Source organism: Gobio gobio (assembly GCF_949357685.1).
Source record: "Gobio gobio genome assembly, chromosome: 25".
NCBI lineage: Eukaryota > Metazoa > Chordata > Actinopteri > Cypriniformes > Gobionidae > Gobio > Gobio gobio.
The window spans coordinates 23,436,976-23,451,886 of record NC_137121.1 but is presented as its reverse complement, the minus strand read 5'-3'; the positions used below and the strand labels follow the sequence as shown (position 1 = coordinate 23,451,886).

The 14,911-nt window shown below is 38.3% G+C and overlaps 1 protein-coding gene across 1 annotated transcript in view; it reads left to right on the top strand.

Moving 5' to 3' along the window:
* The window catches only part of otud7a (OTU deubiquitinase 7A), a 121,368-nt gene that overhangs the window by 47,195 nt on the left and 59,262 nt on the right, over nt 1-14,911 (top strand). Inside the window, exons 2-3 of the mRNA XM_079810051.1 lie at nt 282-403; nt 7,675-7,805. Coding sequence (XP_079666177.1) covers nt 7,721-7,805 — 85 coding nt within the window. The 5' untranslated portion in view covers nt 282-403; nt 7,675-7,720. The remainder of the gene's footprint in view (nt 1-281; nt 404-7,674; nt 7,806-14,911) is intronic.

The following is a 14,911-nucleotide window of genomic DNA, read 5'->3' as shown; positions in this document are numbered from 1 at the left end:
TCGCCTGCCCTGCTTGTCCCACTCAAATGTTACCATAAACACTCCCTTTCCATTAGCTATGACCACTGTTGTTTCAAATAATTTACATGGACGATGCATAAGAGAATATTTCAGCAAAAACAGCAATATTAGATTGCAGGGGTTTTAAGAGGGTCAGTGGGATATTGGGTCACGCTTGCGTAATGTGTCTGAGTCAGACTACATTACTGTGGTTTATAGGACACAAGAGTTTATGTGAGATTTGTTCACTAATCGTTTTCTCTCTTGCTCTCTTTTTCTAGGCCTGCATTTGAGCCTGAGTCTTCCTCACCTGCCAGCCATGGACTAGACAAGAGGCGTGTGTGACCACAATCATAACCATGGTGGAGAGGTGGCTGCTCAACTCCCATTGAGAACACAGAAAGTAAGAATGCCTGTATTCATGTGCTCGTCATTTATTCAGTTCGTTTCACAGGAACATCACGAGGCCCACGCGGATTCTGTTTCCACGGAAGCCTGATAAAAGCAAATTTGCATAGAAGTTGAATACCCGTCATTTAATACCGTCATATAAATTCAATAAAGAACTCTCATATTTCAGCTGCTAGAAACTGCTCTTTGTACAATCTCTAAAACTTTTGTAATTTGTATTAATAATTATTTTAAATCAATGTCTGTTAATTGTGTACAACTGGAACTCATTGTTTCAAATGGAATTTGTTGGTCAAAAAATACAAAATAAAAAAGTATTTATTTTGAATACATTTTTTCAATAAAACATTTATATTATATTATATGTAATAAATCATATTATATAAAAAGCACAAATTTATATAAAAAAATTAAAATAAAATAAATATTTCCAAAAAACTACTGAATCAGTCTGATGTATTATTACAATCTCTAAGACTTTTATCATTTTTATTAATAATTATTTTAAATCAATGTCAGTTAATCATGAAGAAATTGTTTTAATAAAACATTATTATGTTATATTAATTATATTATAATATATCATATCATATTATATAAAAACAATAATTTATATAAAATCAAATATATTTTTATATTTCTAAAAAACAATTATTCAGTGATTGACTTGAGAACTGAATCAGTCTGATGTATTATTACAATCTCTAAGACTTTTATCATTTTTTATTAATAATGATTTTAAATCAATGTCAGTTAATCATGAATACATTTTTCAATAAAGCATTATTATATTATATTATTATATTATATTATATTATATTATATTATATTATATTATATTATATTATATTATATTATATTATATTATATTATATTATATTAATTATATTATATTATATTATATTATATTATATTATATTATATTATATTATATTATATTAATTATATTATATTATATTATATTATACTATATTATATTATATTATATTATATTATATTATATTATATTATATTATATTATATTATATTAATTATATTATATTATATTATATTATATTATATTATATTATATTAATTATATTATTATATTGAAGATCTAGAGGGCTATTTCTGTTATTTGAACCCAAATAGGCACAGACAATTTAAAAATGTGTTTTGAAAAACTATCAGAAAGCCTTTTTTTTTTTTTTTTTTTTTTTTTTTTTTTTAAATTGGCTGTGGCCACTTGATTTACATCTAGGATAAACTCCACCATAAATCACCCTGAATCCAGATCTTAAACACATGCTAGCAAGGACATTTGGCTGAGATTGTACTAAAGGTTTTTGGGCTTTTGACATATTTATGTTTAAGTTTTACTGGATGAAGATCATTGTGATGGTATTTGCCCTTATATATATATTACAAAACGGGTCATTGGATGGGCAATGGATCCGTAATGTAAATTTATGTGAGGTGTTTTATAAACAATTATACCCAAATACATTCCAGTGGTTTAAATATGGAACTGCTGGATATTTTGAGCCAATGGTTTGAGTGCTTTACTGAACCGGTTTTGCCTTATAGGGTGAAGCCCAACGCAGCCCCACACATACCTCACAATGCAAAGAACGGGATGTAAGTGGGTCAGCTAAACTGCTGCTTAAAGTGCTGGACCTTCTGATAAATAATGCAAGGCATATGAAAAGAAAAAAGTTTCCTTATCTTTATTTGATGGAGATATATGTTTTGGTGTTAAAATACTGACAGATATAAAGTATACAGGTTCAGGATTAGCTGGTTATTTGCTTATCTTTCCAAGTGTGAATTTATAATAAGTAGGGCTGCACAATATATATATAGGAATAAAATTGTCACTGTCAGTGAAGCATAGCATTTACATGTGTGGTTCATGATACAGTGCTGTACAACCTGTGGTTTAACATCAGAAAATAAAAAAATAAGCATTATTAGTATTAATATTAGTAATACTAATTTTACAATAGTCATTTTACAATAAAATATAATTACTTTTATTACTTAATATATTTTTTACAGTAAAATAGTATTATTACAACATATATTTCTTATTTTGTTTAATATTTGTATTTAATAATAATCACAATAAAATCATAATAATTATTATTTTATGGTCATGTTGAATTGGCCTATTAAGTGGATAGTTTATTTTTTTGTGTTAAATTTCACTTTATGCTTACTGAAACTGGTTCTTGTAAAAAGTAAACCCAAATATGAACACCCAAATTTGTCAAGTTGGCTCAGCCTTACAAAGATTTCACACTCAAAAAAAGTCCACTGAGCAAAAAGTACTGTTTCAAATTGTTTCCAAAAATATTTTCATGTTATGCACACCCTCAAAAAAATTCCCCACTCACTCTTGAATGATTCACTATTTCCAAATAGAGCTATTCAAGTAAAAAAATCCTGTATCTTTTCACATTGCAATGTATATTGCAGAAAAAAATATTGCAATTTTCCAATATCATGCAGCCCTTATAGTAAGTATGATATATAAAAGTACTGTACTTATAATAAGGGGCAAATGTTTACTAGTATTTAGTGCTAGGATTTAACATTTGTCCTTGAAGACATGACAAGCCTACTAATTTATATATCACTGGTCTTGTTGTGCATTTTTTAAATCCGTAAAAAATACAATCAAATTTCAAAAGCAAAATGCCTACAATTTTTACCTCTGAATACTGAGTTATTATATATTTGTGTATACAGTATACACTGATCAGGCGTAACATTATTGTGTTGGTCCCCTTTTGCGACGCACACGCAACCGGCCATCCACGTGATGTAAAAGAAAACGTGATTCATCAGACCAGGACACCTTCTTCCATTGCTCCGTGGTCCAGTTCTGATGCTCATGTGCTCACTGTTGGCTCTTTAGGTGGTGGACAGGGGTCAGCATGGGCACCCTGACTGGACTGCGATACACTGTGTATTCAGACACCTTTCTATCAGAACTAGCATTAACTTCTCAAGCAATTTGAGCTACACTACCTCGTCTGTTTGATCGGACCACACGGGCCAGTCTTCGCTCCCCACGTGCATCAATGAGCCTTGGCCGCCCATGACTCTATCGCCGGTTCACCACTGTTCCTTCCTTGGACCACTTTTGATAGATACTGACCACTGCAGACCGAGAACATCCCACAAGAGCTGCAGTTTTGGTAGATGCTCTCACCCAACTCGCTCAAATCCTTACACTTGCCTATTTTTCCTGCTTCTAACACATCAACTTTGAGGACTAAATGTTCACTTGCTGCCTAATATATCCCACCCACTAACAGGTGCCGTGATGAAGAGATAATCAGTGTTATTCACTTCGCCTGTTAATGTTATGCCTGATCTGTGTTATATTTGCATATTTGAAATATATATTTTAGTTTCCCACATTATGTATTAACCACACAGGTTGTGTAAGTCTGCGATTATGTCATACTGTCGTCTGTTTGAACCTGACAACATCTGGCAGCACAAATGTGACCAAAAGGCAGAAAAAGAAACCAGCCGTCGGTATTGTTAATATGCTCTGTCTCTTAGAGGGTTAATGATCTAATCTTACATTTAATTCTGCAGGGTTAGTCAGGCTTCTCTAATGGCTGTAGCAGAATGTTATTACAGGTTTTGTAGTCTTACTCAAAGTGCAATGGATTTGTATTGCTTGGAAATTCATTCCCGACTGTTCGGTTTAGATAAGTGGCCGAAAATATGCTTCATGCAAGTACGCAGTTTAAAGGGATAGTTCACCCAAAAATGAAAATTCTGTCATTAATTAATTAATTACTCACCCTCATGTCGTTCGACACCCGTAACCGTAAGACTTCATCTTCGGAACACAAATGAAGATATTTTAGTTGAAATCCGATGGCTCAGAAAGGCCTCCATTGGCACAATGCACTGTACACTCTCAAGACCCATAAAAGGTACTAAAGACGTTGTTACAAAGTCCATCTCACTACAGTGGTTCTACAATAACTTTATGAAGCGACGAAAATAGTTTTTGTGCGCAAAAAACCCCCCTAAGTAACGACTTATATAGTGATGACCAATCAAAACACGGCATCATGAAGCTTCGAAGCGTTATGAATCAGCGAGTCGAATCATGATTCGGATCGCGTGTCAAACCGTCAAACTGCTGAAATACGTGACTTTGCGATCCAAACCGCTGAATTGACTCACTGATTCATAATGCTTCAAAGCTTCATGATGCAGTGTTCTGAAATCGGTCATCACTATATAAGTCGTTATTTAGTTTTTTTTTTAAAGAATTTTCATTTTTGGGTGAACTAACCCTTTAAATGCTTAACCAGCGCATTTTGAGCATAAAATCTCATTGGCTCGCAGACCTTCTTCATGTGTGTCTGTTGTATTATTCCCCTGTGAAAAATGTGAAATAAAGTGACTAAAAGGATTTCGAATTTTGAGAATGGATCATAACTGTATTCTTGAAGTAATTAAATAGATTTACACACAAAAACAGGATATAGGTATGATGAGACGTGAGAGCGCGGTGTAAACGACTCTGTGGAACTATAATCATAAAATCTCATTGAGCATACTTATCATGCACTGTTGTGTTGGTGTGATGGTAAAAACTTGAGCGTCGATGAATCACTTTAAGGAGGCCGTTTAATTAAGCTGGTTCACCTGAGCCAGATTGGAAGTGTTTCTGTGGGACCTTTACATAATATGTGCACTTGTTTTCTAAAACAGCTAGTTATTAGCATGCTAAATAAAGCACTGCTGCTAATATTTTCACCTTGAAAACAAACATTTGTTGTAATATAATATAATTAATATAATATAATATAATATAATATAATATAATATAATATAATATAATATAATATAATATAATATAATACAATATAATATAATATAATATAAGATAATATAATATAATAAATGTAATATAATATAATATAATATAATATAATATAATATAATATAATATAATATAATATAATATAATATAATATAATATAATATAATATAATATAATATAATATAATATAATATAATAATACATTCAACAATTTAATAACAACATTTATTTCCATCAAAAGGGGCTTCAATTTTTGGTCCCGCACTCTGTAAAGTCTCCTCCAGCACATCCCAAAGACTTTCAAAGAATTTAAGGTCTGGAGGATTTTCACACATGAATCGGCACTTAATCTTGAGATAGTCATCGTGGAATATGGCCGTGATGTGTCTACCTACATGGTTGTTTAGGAAATGAAAAGCTACACACTCCATCAATTAGGGTTAGAAGAACTGTTGGAAACATTATAATTACAAACAATTATAAAAGCCGATCCTACAGGTCCTGGGGGCCCTAAGCAAAACTTTACCCTAATAGAATTAAAACATCAAGGAAACAAACTGCAAGTTATGAAAAACGTAAATAAATACTGTATAAAATACATTTTAATTAAACACCCTAAACTAAGTTTTTTAACCATCACAGCCGTTGAGATGAATGAATCGTCAAAGTGTTGACTATAGCGTTATTTTATGATCTATTCCTATCACATGAAAGGCTACAGTTGTTGATCGTTTAGTCACTGGCTTGATTCACTGATGCATAAACAACAGTATTAAACGATTTCGAAAGAAAGTCTGCGTGAACTTGAATATTTAGCTACACATCTGAAATCACTGATCACAGATCAGGCATTAATGAACACTGTTACTCAGTGTTTGTGGCGGTGCTGTCGAATCCATATGGTAAAAGTCGGTTTGTAAAGCCTGTGCTGACATCGCGACTGATAAACTGAATCCATTTTCTCCTAATTCTCTGGGCGGACAAAGCAGAGGAAGGGGAGGTAACCTTTCCTTTTATGACGACATAACAGGCAAGATTCCAGATCGGCTCGTCTGAGCTCTCATTTTTTCAAAGGCAGAGAAAGACAGCCAGAACTCGGTTTACACCAAGCCACTTGGGGACAATATACAGGCTAGGGGAACTCATATTAATGTAAAAAAAATTCATGCCATGGGACCTTTAAATATAAACATGATAAAATCATTATAAATATCATTAATGCTTCTTTTTATTGTTGAGGTTTGTTACACATTCATAGCATGTTTCGGGTCAGTAGTGAGAAGCTCAGCTTTTTCTGTTGCACTCGATAGGAAGTTAAGCCTTTTCTCCACTGTGGGCAGCTCCACATTCCTCTAATTTTTGTGTCATGCTCCGTAGATGGTGCGGAAGCTGCTGGCCATCGGTCCAGTCTTCCGACACACGGCACACGGGCACAGATAAACAGTCCTCTGTGATTGCAGCTAACCTGTAGGTGTTGCCCCCTCCCGCCAGCATAGTTGGTTTAGACTGATCTCACCAGCATCAAACAATGGCGCATTTCATAAGGCGATGACAAAAAAGGCCTTGAGCAGAATGTCACAGCCAATATAGCCCAGCATAAAAATCCCACACGCAGCCCGCATACTGTCATCACAGTGTTGAAACATCACACCAGTCTGTCTGCTGTCCAGCGGTATGACTCACTCACAGGGCCATGTGACGCTGCGAACACACCAAAACACACACACAACAGGTTTTGACCTACCACAACCTAATGTCTTAAGGCCTGTTCACACAAAGAATGATATCTATAAAGATAACTATAATGATAATTATTAGTTCTGTTTATTATAAGCACATGTTGCAGTTTTGTTTGTTTGTTGTCCACTATAGCATATTCAAGCATTTTCAAATGTTTCTTGTTGACTCTGAAATGTCGGAGAACGCTAAAATCAGCTTACCGTGCATGATTAAAATGCAACAAAAGCTCACTGAGAAGATACAGGGAGACAAGGCTTTTTTATCGATAGACAGCACTAGTTTTCAAATGTATCCAGATTAGTGCAGATGTAACCTTGGTAAAGCACAATAGGCCTATATCTCGCTTTTTCTTTTCTCTAATTAAGCCACATTATGCCCAACAGCTGTGCCCCACGTTCTCTTTGGGAGTTTGTTAGTATTCCTAATCATATCCAGGCGTCTCACCGTCAGCTGTTCTGAGATCATTTTCCAGACACTACTCGCAGTCATATCATATATCACTCATTCGTCAGGCATCTCTGATTAATCTGAATGTGATCAACCGCAACTTTCTAACTTCAAATAATAGCTTGATGTACTGGCAATGCTTCATTTTGTGGTCTGCACTTTTTGTTGTTGATGTTTTGTCTTTTATATGATGTTCTACATTGATTTATATGATGTTTATTGTTTTTTCTGTGTAGATGAGAGTGTGAAGCTGCAGGGTAGGCAGCACAGCCACATGATCCCATGACTCTGGACATGGATGCGGTCCTGTCAGACTTTGTTCGGTCCACAGGGGCAGAACCGGGTCTGGCACGTGACCTGCTAGAAGGTAAGAGACCTGATCTGCACCTGGGGGGGGGGGGGGGGGGGGGGGGGGTGATGCTTAAGTACTGGATGTTAATTTTGCTCTGATTTGTAATGTTTTATTGGTTATTAGATGTAGATGCATAATTTTTCATTTAATGATAATGGTACCTCATTTAAAGACTTACGAACTTGACAAAATGGCTGACAAATGCCTGTCCTAGTGTGAAGCTCTCTGGGCACAACAAGAGCACTTGAGACCCCGGTGTATAGTTCAGGTCCAGGCTGTAAAAACTGTGTAAATGTGTGCGGGGAGGACTAGCCCTGGGCCTCGGCCCCTCTTCTTCACCTCTTCTTTGCATCTTCTTCATATGTGTTTTGTTAAGTACTCTTTCAGAAGATGTGCAATAGCGCCCCTTATCGTATAACAGTGAAAACACGGAAAACCGGAAAATTCCGTCAATGGCGAAGAAGCGTTGTCTCACAAATTACGGAAATTTCTGTCAATGGCGGGAAAAGAGTTAAGAATAAATGGGGAAAAGTCACATGTGAAGTGTCAGTGCCTCCATCGCACTAGTACTGGCCATTCACGCGATAATCCGCAAATCAGTTTGAACAAATATTGGCGTTAATGGGAAGAGTAACAAAAATGTTGTGAACAACTCAACTTAGATATCACTGCTTTATGCCACCTTAAATGTAACTATGGTTCCATTAGAAGGGAACGAGATGCTGCGTCTGATGTTGAAGCTATAGAATGCCTCAACTATTCCGATCTTGCTTGGCACCACATCACCTTGTGACACGTGATAGCGTACCAAGCCCTTAGCACAGGTCCCTGAGACAGAAACCAAGGTTTCTTCAAAATCAGCAAGGAACAAAGGCATCTGCGCATAACCTTGATCATGTGAAATGGCTTGCCCCTCGAGGAAAAACCCTTGGTTTTGAGCCACCACTGACATGGTCTCATTTACAGAAGGCTAAACAGAATCACGTTGGACCCAGATGCCATGAATCCCAACAGCTTTTGAAACTGTTTCACAGGTATGGCCTGGCCTAGCCTGATTCTCCTTACTGCTAAGAGAATCAACTCAATACGAGCAGGAGACAGACATGCCTGCATGGTAACCAAGTCCAAAACTACTCCTAGATAAGTTATCCTCTGAACTGCAGTTTAGTCTTAACCCCAAGTACCTTATGTGGGCTAGGACGACATCTTGATGCCGAATCGCCATCTCCTGAGACTGGGCTACAATTAGCCAGTTGTCAATATAATTAAATACACAGATGCTCTAGAGTCTCAACGGAGCCAGAGCTGAATCCATGAACTTCATAAAGGTGGGAGGGGACAATGCTAGGCCGAAAAGAAGAACCTGATACTGGTAAGCTTCACCCCCAAAAGCGAAACCTAAAGAACTTTCTGTGTTGAGGAAGGATGGAAATGTGGTAGTATGCATCCATTAGATCTCTTGTGAAAAACTAGTCCTCAGATCTGATTTGGGTCATAAGCTGAATTGTCAGCATTTTGAACCTGTAACTCCAGGGATGCAACCCCCCATCCTTATTTGGAACTATGAAGTACCGGCTGTACAACCCGGCCTCCTTCGCCAAGAGAGACTGAACTTCTTGTTCCAGCACCTGAGCCTGATCAGAGCCTACCACCACAAATAACACCCCTTGATTCTTGGTGGATGAGAACGGCAACACTGAGAGGAACTGGAGGCTGATGGCTGGGACCTGGGACTGGCGAGGAATGAACCTTTGGAATGCCGCCAACTGTCGCATAGCCTCCTGGAATCTCTTGCCAACCAAACTGACTGCATCACCGAAGAGGCCAGGAGGAGACAGTGGAGCATCTAGGAGAAAAGATTTTTCTTTCTCTTTAATCCCTGATAGGTTGATGTTTCACAGCTCTTTAATCGTGTTGGGCCCAACCCCCTTGCCTTCATCCAGGTATCTAAGCAGGTTTGCCTGGTGTGCCTGGAGTATAGCCATAGTGTGCAGGAATTCACCAGCCTGACCTGCTGCCATATAAGCCTTGCCCACCAAAGATGATGTTGTTCACCAGGGCTTGGTGGGCATGGTCTGGGCCGTGAGGGACGATGCAGCCTCAGGAGAGAGATGGCATGCCAGCGTCTCTTAAAACCTGGGCATCGTCCCATAGGCGTGCGGGCTGGAGATGCGAGAGGAGAATGGCTTATTCCAGGACCTCAACACCTTTATCTGGAGGTCTTGATAGAATGGTAGGTTCCAGAGATGGAGGTTGTGTTTTACTGGGCAGGAAGCACTCATCTTACTTGCTTTTACAGCATGCCTCATGCTTCTCGACTGGCCAAACAATGTTCTACTTGGCCATGGCACAAGCGGGGATGGAGGTGGAAAATCCTCCAAATCCCCTGCCTCGATGCTAACAATATACATCTCCTCAGAGCTGGATAACGCTAACATCTGGCTCTCACTCGGGCCGGAAGAGCGGGCTTCCAGTTCTTGAGTGAAAGCGCTGGAACCTGCAGGTGAGAGCTAAGAAAGGGCTGGGCTTGTCTCAAATTCCTCTGCAAGCTCCACCTGCGACCACCATGATCTGAGTCTCCGCGCCACACTGAACCACGAGGGCCGTGAAGCTGGCCACTCTCATCAAAGAGGGCATGGCGGATGCGGGGTGTCTTAAGAGGAAGATGCAGAGGGCAGTCAGCCCCCTCGAGACTATGAAGGGCCTCATGGGACAAAAAAACACCAAATAGGACGAACAGTAGCACAGAGCACTTGCTGAAGACTGAATCTAAAACTGCTTTGTTCTGGGTATCCTTTCTTGCTTCCGCTATACGCCGTCACGTGTCACGGGGGATGTTGCACCCATCAGGATAGAAATAGCTTCACACATGCTTCAGACGCAATCACGCTGAGGCATTCCCCATAGCATGGACATCAGACTCAGCATGGAGTTCCCCCGAAAGGGGTCGCAACCTGTGAGGTTTTTTTAGCAAACAATCCTTTAGGTGAAATTAAAGGTGCATCTCTGCGTCTATCTTAACACATTAATTACATTGTTAATTTAAAAATACAAAAAAACAATGACTGTATTTAATAGTGTAGTAATAAAGTTTTTTTTTTATTTAACATGAAAATAAGTCAACAGTAAGTTTAACTGGAACATGAATTTATATTTAAATTTGCCTCATCATTTCTGAACATCACTACATTCCATTGAAACATACGTATATGTTGCTGAGATTGTGTCAACAGTGCTTTTGATTTACAGTCCTCATGCTGAGTTTGCTTTTATTTCTTTAATGGCTATATTAACTGCAGGAAATGTGTAATAATATGTCAGCTATTTTATGTCCAATGATTTCTTGCAGTGCAACACTAAAAAGAAAGTGTGCTTCTTTTAAGATTTGTACCTAATCTAATATCTTAAATAATTAAGGCATCATAGATTGTTTTTGTATGTTTTTTGTATATATATATATATATAGTTTGGGGTTGGTCATGAAATTTCTTATGCTCACCAAGGCAAAACAGTAACTTTACTAGATTTACAGTAAACTGCTGTGACAGTCATGTAGACAGACTTCTGTTTGTATGGCGTCTGTGTGTCTAGGCTTGTTTTTTGCCCCAAGTGTGCTTGCTTGGAGTTCATGGTTCAGTCAAGCGCAGAATGCACTGTCAAATCTACAGTGGCATTGTGCTTGAGATTTAATTCGAGCAAAGTTGTTTTCTCTAGTGTAATGTGCTGTCTCGAGTGTAATGTGTTGATGTGCAACTTCTCTTTTCATGATGTCTTTTGTAATAACCTTTGTCTAGGCCAGAGTGCAGAATGCTCAGACCTGTGTTTCAACCGCCTGGTCTCTTTTGGCTCTAGACACACTTGAAGGTCACAAGAGTTCTGGTTTTCTGCTGTGATAAGGGTTTTGTGCTGGTCTACTTTCTGCTCTGATTGGCAGCAGGGAGGGCCTGCCACGGTGGGCGGCCGGGCAGATTTAGGGCCCGGTGTGATGGGTTTACGACCAGGCTCCCCCCAAGAGACCTTTGTGCCCATTGAGTGGAACTCATTGAGGAGTGGAGGGCCGCAGACACTGGCACACAAGTGCAGTCTGTCCTGAGGAGACGGGCCAAAGAGAGAAAGAGTGAGAGACATATCAAGGCCGAGAGGAGAGAAATAATCCCTCTATAGAAAAAATCTAGACGGAGAATAGAGCCAGCAAAAGAAAAGAAGTGCAGCCTTTCGAGAAACGATGTCCAAAGAAGAACAAGAGAACCTGAAGGTGAAGAAGAATGAACTATATGGCTGTGTTCCAGTCCTACAGCATCATAGACAGAATTCTATAAAGTCATTGTACATTTGTACCAAGGTAGACTTGACGACCACTATTTTTATTTTCTTAGGATGCTGCTTTAGAAGATAGCCCCCTAAGTAGACAGCAGACAGTGAGTCAGTTTGTTGGGTTTTGTAAAACCAAAGAAAATGGGGTACAGCAACAAGAAAATAGAAAAGATAAGAGAACACTTTGACTTTCAGTTTTTAAGGCACTCAGGTTATAATGGGTGAATATAATACATACAGTATGTACCTGAACACACACCTGCTTCAGCTAGGCCTCGTAGGCTTGTTTTTCAGGGGTTGGGCTTGGCCCCTTAGTTCCAGTGAAAGAAACTATTAATGCTTCAGCATACCAAGACATGTTGGACAATTTCATGCTCCCAACGCGGTGGGAAGAGTTTGGAGATGACCCATTCCTGTTCCAACATGACTGCACACCAGTGCACAATGCAAGGTCCATAAAAAAATGGCTGAGTGAGTTTGGTCTGGAGGAACTTGATCGGTCTGCTCAGAGTCCTGACCTCAACCCTCCATGTTGTATGGGGACATTCCATAGACATAATGATTTGTATACAGTGAAAACTGTATATACTGTATATCCTAACCTTATCTCTAAACCTACCCATCACAGATAAAAATAACCATTAGAGAACATCCTGTATAAGTTCTCTTTAGGTTAAAAAACATCTTTGCAACATCCCATATGGTACCAAATGGGAACCATATGGGAACATTAAGGTAATGTTCTGTTTTTGCAAGGATACACTGCAGTCAGCTTTAAACAGATTGTCTGGATCTCTAGGACTGACCAAGTGACCTAAAGACTGGCATCAAGCAGCATGAGCGACAAAGACCATGGTGGCGTGTTGTGGGTGTTTCAAAATCATTTGTGATCAGAATTTCAGAAACTATATGAACAATTCCACAGGCCACAAATAACATCCATCAGCAAAAAACGTCTAGTAATATAGCAACATGACAGCAAAAACAGGGCATTGCAAACATATATAGAGGTTATTGAGTGCATGTTACATAAATATCACGGTCCGTGCAGTGCTTTAAGCACTTGAGAGTGTGTGTGATGGCTGGGATGCTGTAGACAGCTGGCAGGGTCTGCGCATTCGGCCAGCCTTTGACTAATAAGTCCACTTGATGTCTCATTACATGCCCCCCCTGTTCAATAGTTCCACTTCTTCCTGCACGTATGCATGAATGAGATGACAGTGAAAAGTTCCCGACGTTCAATTTGTTTGAGCGCATTTGTGGGATGATGAGGACATTCCTGCCATTTGCTTTCTGGGAACCGCCTCACGTTTATAAGCTTTGATATAATGGATTACATAACCGCACAGTGGGAGAAAATCACCATTTTATTTCCAGACCTAATAAGCCATAAACATGTGGATAGAGGTTTTTTCCCTCAAGCTTTTGCGGGTACAAAGTATGTTTTGCTTGACTGCAGCGGAGCCATTTATTTGGAATCTAGGGGGAGGACTGAAGGCACTTCATACCCTTTTCATTCATAACTACGGCTTGTTAGAGGCAGGATTGTTTTTGTTGGAATGAAATGTCAGCGGTGGGGCCATTAAAAGAGCATTAACAAATTGCTAATTCTGAATAATAAGCCTCAGTCTCACAGCAGTGCCTCACGATAGAGTCGTTAGTACTGATCTGAGAACAGTCTTGTGGGTGTTTTTCCGATTGCCATGGATAGATTGGGGCAGGGATCTGGTCCTAGGTCTTTTACTGAGGATCATACTTGCTAGAAGCATTTAGCACCTATTTATTAGCACAGAGTCCTCAGAGATGGGTTTAAATGCACATTAGCACAGAGATAGTAGGATTGCTTATGCAACATCTAAAATAGCTGGGTCAGTGCATTCAATCCATGAAATGATTTATGGAGAATAAATGCTGGATCAGAAAAATAAAACACACTGAGCAACCTGCTTAATCTATGGAAATTAAGTGGTTGCAACATGTGTGTGTGTGGTCCAGGTAAACCCTACGTTGTGAAGACAAAATGTCCCCACAAAGACAGCTTATAAATCATACTAAGTGATGATGTAAAAATGCAGAGTTTTGTTTTTATGAAATTTGCATATTCCCCACAGTTTCCAAAAGTTATTTTTTGGCTTTATTATTACAACCTAAAAAAAAAATAACTTACACAGAACTTTCCCTACAGGTTATTTTTTACCTTTTATTTGTTTATAACCATGTAAACTAACATTCCAATTAAAATGTTGCAGTTGCTTTTGTATAATTACCTATACAGCGCCTTTTCTGATGTTGAAATGTAATTTTTTTCAATTTTTGCAGAATTAATTCTGAAATACAGCATTTAACCCATAAAGGGATAGTTCTCCCAAAAATGAAAATTGTGTCATCATTTACTCACCCTGAAGTTGTTCCTTTGTTCTGCTGAACACAAAAGAAGATATTTTAAAGAATGTTTGTAACCAAGCAGAGAGAGCAACCATTGACTACCATAGTAGGGGAAAAAATACTATGGTATGAATTTGCATCAATTTGCGTCATTCGTGTGAACGAGGCAGAATCGCATCTATCGTGCCACAGGACCTCCAGACGCGCGTCAACACGCCTTTCCATTGACTTAACATTGAAATCACTCGCTCCTGACGCTCTATTCGTGTTTGGTGTGAACGCAGCATAACATTGTAAGTACATTTTTTTCTCAAGGTGCCAATGTCTGATACACAATGATAAAGTGAAGTTTCACTCATAGTTACTGCAGGCAGAAAACAAAATAATAGGAAGTATCATCAGCAAAACTTGAAATGGCTCAG